General features: G+C 31.2%; 1 protein-coding gene across 1 annotated transcript; it reads left to right on the plus strand.

Moving 5' to 3' along the window:
- Positions 1-10,030: 10,030 nt before the first annotated feature.
- LOC128641589 (olfactory receptor 5V1-like) lies at positions 10,031-10,957 on the plus strand. The gene has a single exon (XM_053694126.1). The coding sequence runs from the start codon at positions 10,031-10,033 to the stop codon at positions 10,955-10,957; it is 927 nt and encodes a 308-aa protein (XP_053550101.1).
- Positions 10,958-11,926: the final 969 nt, after the last annotated feature.

Below are 11,926 nucleotides of genomic sequence, written 5' to 3' on the forward strand. Positions count from 1 at the left end.
TCACACTGTGTACATAAACATGTGTCTTTATGTTATATCTGTAGGTATAATCAGATCTCATTACTGTATCACACTGTGTACATAAACATGTGTCTTTATGTTATATCTGTAGGTATAATCAGATCTCATTACTGTATCACACAGTGTACATATACATGTGTCTGTATCTTATATCTGTAGGTATAATCAGATCTCATTACTGTATCACACAGTGTACATATACATGTGTCTTTATCTTATATCTGTAGGTATAATCAGATCTCATTACTTTATCACACTGTGTACATATACATGTGTCTTTATCTTATATCTGTAGGTATAATCAGATCTCATTACTTTATCACACTGTGTACATATACATGTGTCTGTATCTTATATCTGTAGGTATAATCAGATCTCATTACTGTATCACACTGTGTACATATACATGTGTCTTTATCTTATATCTGTAGGTATAATCAGATCTCATTACTGTATCACATTTTGTACATATACATGTGTCTTTATCTTATATCTGTAGGTATAATCAGATCTCATTACTGTATCACACTGTGTACATATACACGTGTCTGTATCTTATATCTGTAGGTATAATCAGATCTCATTACTGTATCACACTGTGTACATATACATGTGTCTTTATCTTATATCTGCAGGTATAATCAGATCTCATTACTGTATCATACTGTGTACATATACATGTGTCTGTATCTTATATCTGTAGGTATAATCAGATCTCATTACTGTATCACACTGTGTACATATACATGTGACTTTATCTTATATCTGTAGGTATAATCAGATCTCATTACTGTATCACACTGTGTACATAAACATGTGTCTTTATCGTATATCTGTAGGCATAATCAGATCTCATTACTGTATCATATTGTGTACATATACATGTGTCTGTATCTTATATCTGTAGGTATAATCAGATCTCATTACTGTATCACATTGTGTACATAAACATGTGTCTTTATCTTATATCTGTAGGTATAATCAGATCTCATTACTGTATCACACTGTGTACATATACATGTGTCTGTATCTTATATCTGTAGGTATAATCAGATCTCATTACTGTATCACACTGTGTACATATACATGTGTCTTTATCTTATCGCAACATTCGAAAAACGGCATGAATTTTAACACATTCGTTCGTTCGAATTGAATTTCGAATGTTTACATAACATTCTAACATTCGATTTTCGAATGTTCGGTTTCGAATTTTACGATTACATTCGAAAATATTCGAATTTGAAAAATTCGAATTTAGATTGTAATAGTATTTCTAAAGCTTTTTCTTTAAATGTAATATTCGAATTATGCAATTTTCGAATTCGAAAAATTCGAATTTAGATTGTAATAGTATTTCTAATGCTTTTTCTTTAAATGTAATATTCGAATTATGCAATATTCGAATTCGAAAAATTCGAATTTAGATTGTAATAGTATTTCTAATGCTTTTTCTTTAAATGCAATATTCGAATTATGCAATACGTGTATTCGAATTCGAAAAATTCGAATTTAGATTGTAATAGTATTTCTAATGCTTTTTCTTTAAATGTAATCTCGAATTCGAAATATTCGAATTTAGATTGTAATAGTATTTCTAATGCTTTTTCTTTAAATGTAATATTCGAATTATGCAATACGTGTATTCGAATTCGAAAAATTCGAATTTAGATTGTAATAGTATTTCTAATGCTTTTTCTTTAAATGTAATATTCGAATTATGCAATACGTGTATTCGAATTCGAAAAATTCTAATTTAGATTGTAATAGTATTTCTAATGCTTTTTCTTTAAATATAATATTCGAATTATGCAATATTCGAATTCGAAAAATTCTAATTTAGATTGTAATAGTATTTCTAATGCTTTTTCTTTAAATGTAATATTCGAATTATGCAATACGTGCATTCGAATTCGAAAAATTCGAATTTAGATTGTAATAGTATTTCTAATGCTTTTAAATGTAATATTCGAATTATGCAATATTCGAATTCGAAAAATTCAAATTTATATTCGAATTCGAAAAATTCGAATTTATATTCGAATTCGAAAAATTCGAATTTCGAATGTAGACATTCAATATCATTATAAACATTCGAATTCGAAAGTGACATTCGAAAACTGTAAATAACATTCGATTTTCGAATTTTTAAGAATATTCGTTCTTATCGACATTCGAATTTAGAATTCAAATTTCGGTAATAACATTCGTTCTACATTCGAAATTCGAAAATTTGCACATTCGCCCATCCCTACTCATTACTTTATCACATTGTGTACATATACATATGTCTTTATCTTATATCTGTAGGTATAATCAGATCTCATTAATTTATCACACTGTGTACATATACATGTGTCTTTATCTTATATCTGTAGGTATAATCAGATCTCATTACTGTATCACACTGTGTACATATACATGTGTCTGTATCTTATATCTGTAGGTATAATCAGATCTCATTACTGTATCACACTGTGTACATATACATGTGTCTGTATCTTATATCTGTAGGTATAATCAGATCTCATTACTCTATCACATTGTGTACATATACATGTGTCTTTATCTTATATCTGTAGGTATAATCAGATCTCATTACTGTATCACACTGTGTACATATACATGTGTCTGTATCTTATATCTGTAGGTATAATCAGATCTCATTACTGTATCACACTGTGTACATATACATGTGTCTGTATCTTATATCTGTAGGTATATTCAGATCTCATTACTGTATCACACTGTGTACATATACATGTGTCTGTATCTTATATCTGCAGGCATAATTAGATCTCATTACTAGGGATGGGCGAATGTTTCGCAACATTCGAAAAACGGCATGAATTTTAACACATTCGTTCGTTCGAATCGAATTTCGAATGTTTACATAACATTCTAACATTCAATTTTCGAATGTTCGGTTTCGAATTTTACGATTACATTCGAAAATATTCGAATTTGAAAAATTTGAATTTAGATTGTAATAGTATTTCTAAAGCTTTTTCTTTAAATGTAATATTCGAATTATGCAATATTCGAATTCGAAAAATTCGAATTTAGATTGTAATAGTATTTCTAATGCTTTTTCTTTAAATGTAATATTCGAATTATGCAATATTCGAATTCGAAAAATTCGAATTTAGATTGTAATAGTATTTCTAATGCTTTTTCTTTAAATGCAATATTCGAATTATGCAATACGTGTATTCAAATTCGAAAAATTCGAATTTAGATTGTAATAGTATTTCTAATGCTTTTTCTTTAAATGTAATCTCGAATTCGAAATATTCTAATTTAGATTGTAATAGTATTTCTAATGCTTTTTCTTTAAATGTAATATTCGAATTATGCAATACGTGTATTCGAAGTCGAAAAATTCTAATTTAGATTGTAATAGTATTTCTAATGCTTTTTCTTTAAATGTAATATTCGAATTATGCAATACGTGTATTCGAATTCAAAAAATTCTAATTTAGATTGTAATAGTATTTCTAATGCTTTTTCTTTAAATATAATATTCGAATTATGCAATATTCGAATTTGAAAAATTCTAATTTAGATTGTAATAGTATTTCTAATGCTTTTTCTTTAAATGTAATATTCGAATTATGCAATACGTGCATTCGAATTCGAAAAATTCGAATTTAGATTGTAATAGTATTTCTAATGCTTTTTCTTTAAATGTAATATTTGAATTATGCAATACGTGTTTTCGAATTCGAAAAATTCGAATTTAGATTGTAATAGTATTTCTAATGCTTTTAAATGTAATATTCGAATTATGCAATATTCGAATTCGAAAAATTCAAATTTATATTCGAATTCGAAAAATTCGAATTTATATTCGAATTCGAAAAATTCGAATTTCGAATGTAGACATTCGATATCATTATAAACATTCAAATTCGAAAGTGACATTCGAAAACTGTAAATAACATTCGATTTTCGAATTTTTAAGAATATTCGTTCTTATCGACATTCGAATTTAGAATTCGAATTTCGGTAATAACATTCGTTCTACATTCGAAATTCGAAAATTTGCACATTCGCCCATTCCTACTCATTACTTTATCACATTGTGTACATATACATGTGTCTGTATCTTATATCTGCAGGTATAATTAGATCTCATTACTGTATCACATTGTGTACATATACATGTCTCTTTATCTTATATCTGTAGGTATAATCAGCGCTCATTACTGTATCACATTGTGTACATAGACATGTGTCTTTATCTTATATCTGTAGGTATAATCAGATCTTATTACTGTATCACACTGTATACATATACATGTGTCTATCTTATATCTGTAGGTATAATCAGATCTCATTACTGTATCACATTGTGTACATATACATGTGCCTGTATCTTATATATGCAGGTATAATCAGATCTCATTACTTTATCACATGTGTACATATACATGTGTCTTTATCTTATATCTGTAGGTATAATCAGATCTCATTACTGTATCTCACTGTGTACATATACATGTGTCTGTATCTTATATATGTAGGTATAATCAGATCTCATTACTGTATCACATTGTGTACATATACATGTGTCTTTATCTTATATATGCAGGTATAATCATATCTCATTACTTTATCACATGTGTACATATGCATGTGTCTTTATCTTATATCTGTAGGTATATTCAGATCTCATTACTGTATCACACTGTGTACATATACATGTGTCTGTATCTTATATCTGTAGGTATAATCAGATCTCATTACTTAATCACATTGTGTACATATACATGTGTCTTTATCTTATATCTGTAGGTATAATCAGATCTCATTACTGTATCTCACTGTGTACATATACATGTGTCTGTATCTTATATCTGTAGGTATAATCAGATCTCATTACTGTATCACACTGTGTACATATACATGTGTCTTTATCTTATATCTGTAGGTATAATCAGATCTCATTACTGTATCACATTGTGTACATATACATGTGTCTTTATCTTATATCTGCAGGTATAATCAGATCTCATTACTTTATCACATGTGTACATATACATGTGTCTTTACCTTATATCTGTAAGTATAATCAGATCTCATTACTTTATCACATTGTGTACATATACATGTGTCTGTATCTTATATCTGTAGGTATATTCAGATCTCATTACTTTATCACATTGTGTACATATACATGTGTCTGTTTCTTATATCTGTAGGTATAATTAGATCTCATTACTTTATCACACTGTGTACATATACATGTGTCTTTATCTTATATCTGTAAGTATAATCAGATCTCATTACTGTATCACATTGTGTACATATACATGTGTCTGTATCTTATATCTGTAGGTATAATTAGATCTCATTACTTTATCACATTGTGTACATATACATGTGTCTGTATCTTATATCTGTAGGTATAATCAGATCTCATTACTTTATCACATTTTGTACATATAAATGTGTCTTTATCTTATAACTGTAGGTATAATCCGATCTCATTACTTTATCACATTGTGTACATATACATGTGTCTGTATCTTATATCTGTAGGTATAATCAGATCTCATTACTTTATCACATTTTGTACATATACATGTGTCTGTATCTTATATCTGTAGGTATAATTAGATCTCATTACTTTATCACATTGTGTACATATACATGTGTCTGTATCTTATATCTGTAGGTATAATCAGATCTCATTACTTTATCACATTTTGTACATATACATGTGTCTGTATCTTATATCTGTAGGTATAATTAGATCTCATTACTTTATCACATTGTGTACATATACATGTGTCTGTATCTTATATCTGTAGGTATAATCAGATCTCATTACTTTATCACATTTTGTACATATACATGTGTCTTTATCTTATAACTGTAGGTATAATCAGATCTCATTACTTTATCACATTGTCTACATATACATGTGTCTGTATCCTATATCTGCAGGTATAATTAGATCTCATTACTTTATCACATTGTGTACATATACATGTGTCTGTATCTTATATTTGTAGGTATAATCAGATCTCATTACTTTATCACATTTTGTACATATACATGTGTCTTTATCTTATATCTGTAGGTATAATCAGATCTCATTACTGTATCACACTGTGTACATATACATGTGTCTTTATCTTATATCTGTAGGTATAATCAGATCTCATTACTGTATCACACTGTGTACATATACATGTGTCTTTATCTTATATCTGTAGGTATAATCAGATCTCATTACTGTATCACACTGTGTACATATACATGTGTCTGTATCTTATATCTGCAGGCATAATTAGATCTCATTACTTTATCACATTTTGTACATATACATGTGTCTGTATCTTATATCTGCAGGTATAATTAGATCTCATTACTTTATCACATTGTGTACATATACATGTGTCTTTATTTTATATCTGTAGGTATATTCAGATCTCATTACTTTATCCCATTGTGTACATATACATGTGTCTGTATCTTATATATGTAGGTATAATCAGATCTCATTACTGTATCACATTGTGTACATATACATGTGTCTTTATCTTATATCTGTAGGTATAATCAGATCTCATTACTGTATCACATTGTGTACATATACATGTGTCTTTATCTTATATCGGTAGGTATATTCAGATCTCATTACTTTATCACATTGTGTACATATACATGTGCCTGTATCTTATATCTGTAGGTATAATTAGATCTCATTACTTTATCACATTGTGTACATATACATGTGTCTTTATCTTATATCTGTAGGTATAATCAGATATCATTACTGTATCACATTGTGTACATATACATGTGTCTGTTTCTTATATCTGTAGGTATAATCAGATCTCATTACTGTATCTCACTGTGTACATATACATGTGTCTTTATCTTATATCTGTAGGTATAATCAGATCTCATTACTTTATCACATGTGTACATATACATGTGTCTGTATCTTATATCTGTAGGTATAATCAGATCTCATTACTTTATCACATGTGTACGTATACATGTGTCTTTACCTTATATCTGTAGGTATAATCAGATCTCATTACTTTATCACATGTGTACATATGTCTTTAACTCTTTACCTTATATCTGTAGGTATAATCAGATCTCATTACTTTATCACATTTTGTACATATGCATGTGTCTGTATCTTATATCTGTAGGTATAATTAGATCTCATTACTTTATCACATTGTGTACATATACATGTGTCTGTATCTTATATCTGTAGGTATAATCAGATCTCATTACTTTATCACATTTTGTACATATACATGTGTCTTTATCTTATAACTGTAGGTATAATTAGATCTCATTACTTTATCACATTGTGTACATATACATGTGTCTGTATCTTATATTTGTAGGTATAATCAGATCTCATTACTTTATCACATTTTGTACATATACATGTGTCTGTATCTTATATCTGTAGGTATAATCAGATCTCATTACTTTATCACATTGTGTACATATACATATGTATTTATCTTATATCTTTAGGTATAATCAGATCTCATTACTTTATCACATTGTGTACATATACATGTGTCTTTATCTTATATCTGTAGGTATAATCAGATCTCATTACTTTATCACATTGTGTACATATACATGTCTTTATCTTATATCTGTAGGTATAATCAGATCTCTTTACTTTATCACATTGTGTACATATACATGTCTTTATCTTATATCTGTAGGTATAATCAGATCTCATAACTGTATCACAGTGTGTACATATACCTGTGTCTGTATCTTATATCTGTAGGTATAATCAGATCTCATTAGTTTATCACATTGTGTACATATACATATGTCTGTATCTTATATCTGTAGGTATAATCAGATCTCATTACTTTATCACACTGTGTACATATACATGTGTCTGTATCTTATATCTGTAGGTATAATCAGATCTCATTACTGTATCACATTGTGTACATATACATGTGTCTGTATCTTATATCTGTAGGTATAATCAGATCTCATTACTTTATCACACTGTGTACATATACATGTGTCTGTATCTTATATCTGTAGGTATAATCAGATCTCATTACTGTATCACACTGTGTACATATACATGTGTCTTTATCTTATAACTGTAGGTATATTCAGATCTCATTACTTTATCACATTGTGTACATATACATGTGTCTGTATCTTATATCTGTAGGTATAATCAGATCTCATTACTGTATCACATTATAAATGGGTATGGGTGTACCCGAGTACACACAGACCCAAATAGGGGGCACTTCCTATTGCTAAATCTAGAGGCAATACTAACTCTGAATGTTGACCTAGGATACTATAACTAGAGACAACAGCAACAGATTAAAAAACAAATATAGTATAATGCGATGGTAAAGTGTAAATAACAAAATCATACATGAGCAGACAAAACAAAGTCCAATAAAACACTCTTTAAAAAGACGGTCAAATCCTGGTAAGTGATGATCTACAGAAAAGAACACAGAGGCTCCACCATGGCCTAATACATCCAACACAGTAGAAAATGTATGCAAGGTGTCAATTTATACTCACAAAGATGAAGCACCCAACGGTGCCAATGGAGCAGACTGGAACTTCCCAGTGGTCTAGCTCACTGTGATCGACCAGCACTGATGTCCAATACAAATAGTCCCTTGTGGAAACCTTCTAAAACCTGTGTAGACACATAAAGCAAACAGCCATAGTCCAGTAACGTTGAAACAAGGGCAAAGGGAGATGTAAAAGGTACACTTACAGGACAAGAAGCACCTGCAGGGGCATTAACAACAGACTGGGACTTTGCAGCCACCCAGCTGACTGAAAACACCAGCAGGCAGCTCCAAACGTTCCAAAAAAGGCACAGGTGCAGTAATGTAATAGTGTTATAATACAAACTGATATAAATAGATGATGAAGCAAGTGTATAGTAAAAATATCTTTATCTGGGTATATGACCTCCTTTGAAAGAAAACCATCTCCTAGTTTGAAGCAGGGGTCACTTGTCCTCTTGAAGTTCTTTTTTGGGAGGGGTTGGGTTACTTTTATAGGCTAGAGGTCTTTAACTGACACTTGGGGACGATTTATGAAAGTGCGAGCGGACATGATCCACTGCAGAGGATCATGTCTGCCCAACATCGATAAATACAGATAACATACGTCGTATGGGGCATGATAAATCGCCCCCCTAGTATAAAAGTCCTTGTTCTTTCTATGACAATATTTTATACCCCTCTTTATTTAATAGGGGTGGCTCTAAAAGTGCTCCCCCTCGTCAAACACGGCACAGGTGTTTACCTGGGACAGATTATAATTTACACAACTGTGATCACAAGAACATTAGAGGGGTTGTAATGCCTATTTTATAAGAGATTCACTATTGCACAGCATAAACTGCTTTAGAAGCTTCTATGGATTCCTTTTATTTGAAATATGAAGTTTAAATTTATGTAAATTTATATAATCTGATTGTTATATTTGTTTGTGATTTCACACAAATATTTACTTTCCCACCGACAGCATAGATTCATCAATAGAGTATGTGTCCAGCTAGCTCCCAGTAGTACATTATATACCTTCAATGGATGCAAAGAGAGTGAAGAAAATATCATAATAAAAGTAAAATAGAAAGTTGTTTAAAACTGTTTGTTCTATAGGAATCATGAAATAAACATTTAGGGTTGTATGTCTTTAATTGTATAAGTGTTCTGAAGTTATTATTTTGGAAAGTGAAATATTTCAGAATACTGTTATGTTCAATGTGTAAATTATTATTATTATTATTATTATTATTGGTTATTTGTAGAGCGCCAACAGATTCTGCATCTCTAGATACCCTATTAAATGCCCTATTATATTGAAATAAACTTTGTTAGAAGCAGCTATGATCTAATTTTATATAAAAAGTAAAAAATAAATGAATGCTAACACATAACATCAGATCTTTGTCTGTGATAACTAACAGTTTCCTTCACAACCGACAGCCCACAGAAATCAACGGATTATGAAAAATCAGACCGTATTGTCAGAGTTTCTGTTAATAGGATTTTCAAGCCTTCACCAGTTCCAGTTTTATCTCTTCATGAGTTTCCTCCTCATCTACCTGATGACTCTGACATGGAACCTTCTCATCTTTCTCCTGATCATCACAGACTCTCACCTCTACACCCCCATGTACTTCTTCCTCGGTAACCTGGCATTTATAGACATCTGCTGCTCCTCAGTCACTACCCCGCGGATGATTTTTGACTTAAAAACACAAAGTTTGAAGATTTCTATGTTGGAATGTTGTATTCAGTGTTCTGCATTCACCTTTCTAGTGTCTACTGAAGCGCTCCTGCTGGGTGTGATGTCCTGTGACCGATATGCTGCTATCTGTCATCCTCTACGTTATATGACAATTATGCATTGGAATATGTGTGTCAGGCTGGCTTCAGTCGTATGGAATGTTGGTCTTATTTATGGGGTTTTTCATGCACTTTATATTTTCACACTTAAATATTGTGACTCAAACATAATACACAGTTTCTTCTGTGACCTGCCCCAGTTGCTTCTTATCTCTTGTGGTGATAACTCTATCTATAACTTTCTCATTTTCTCCTTAGAAGGACTGTATTCAGTATTCCCTTTTCTGATCACTTTTGGCCCTTATATAAATATATTAAGAACAGTACTGAGACTTAAAGGCAAGAGCAGCAGATGGAAAGCATTTTCTACTTGTACCACCCACTTCTCTGTTGTGTTTTTATTGTATGGTTCTGGTTTTATTAATTACTTTTCACCAAAGTCAAGTCACTCTCTTGTTGATAACAATTTACTCTCTGTATTTTACACTATAATTTCTCCCCTATTAAATCCAGTGATCTATAGCCTTAGAAACAAAGAGATCAAAGATGCACTAAGGAGAACTGCACACAAAATGAAATTATAATAGAGTAGCTAGCTTGTCAGATAGGTCTATGGTAACCATGACTAGGTGCCCAATGATCTAAAGCTCTCTACTCTAGGGCCCAATGACCTTAAGCTCTCCTAAGACCCTGTGATCTATAGCTCTCTGCTCTAGGACCCAATAATCTAAAGCTCTCCTAGGTGTCCGATGATCTAAAGCTCCAGTGCTGGATTGGCCTGCCAGGAACCCGGGATTTTTCCCGGTGGGCCACATCAGCTGGGGCTTGCATGACAAACTTCAAGGGTGCAGTGTTCCTTCATACTGTTGATTGAAGTCACACTTCAATATCTGCTGCACAGTGAGTAAGGACCGGTACAGGCAAAGGGAAGAGGCTGGGTGCTTTTTAAACTGTAGCCTACAAGGTTCATGTATTCCAGAGCAGCAGTAAACGTGTTCAGCTTCTCTGCTACTCCATATGGGAAGTGGTTGGAAGGGTTAAAGGGTAAAATGTGCCTGCACATGGTATGCAGGGAAACCGGAGGGAGACTGAAGAGCACAAGAGCACAGTAAAAAGATAACACGATCCTCCCCATTAGAGTGAAATGGTCAGCAGTGACTTCTGGCAATCAGATTAATTGCTGGACTTCTAGAAATAAAGTAACCATTTGTTGTGCTTATTAAAGGCTGTGGCTGTGTAGTGTAAATATGGTGTTATTTGTTACTTTAGTTTTAACCTATTTTATTCTGAAGGAAATTATATTACTCCTTTTAACACTATGATTTTGTAATCATTTTATATTTATTTTAATGCTCACGCTTCTTCTAGATCAGGTCCCTTGAACACAATACTTGACTGTCCATGGGGGTTCTGGCTTGTTTTCTAGAGTCTGATGTTTGTGTATATGTTTGTGTATGTATATATATATACTGTATACACACAATAAAAAAATATATAGATATATACTGTATACACACAATAAATTGTATATATATATATATATATATATATAT

Source organism: Bombina bombina, chromosome 11, assembly GCF_027579735.1.
Source record: "Bombina bombina isolate aBomBom1 chromosome 11, aBomBom1.pri, whole genome shotgun sequence".
NCBI lineage: Eukaryota > Metazoa > Chordata > Amphibia > Anura > Bombinatoridae > Bombina > Bombina bombina.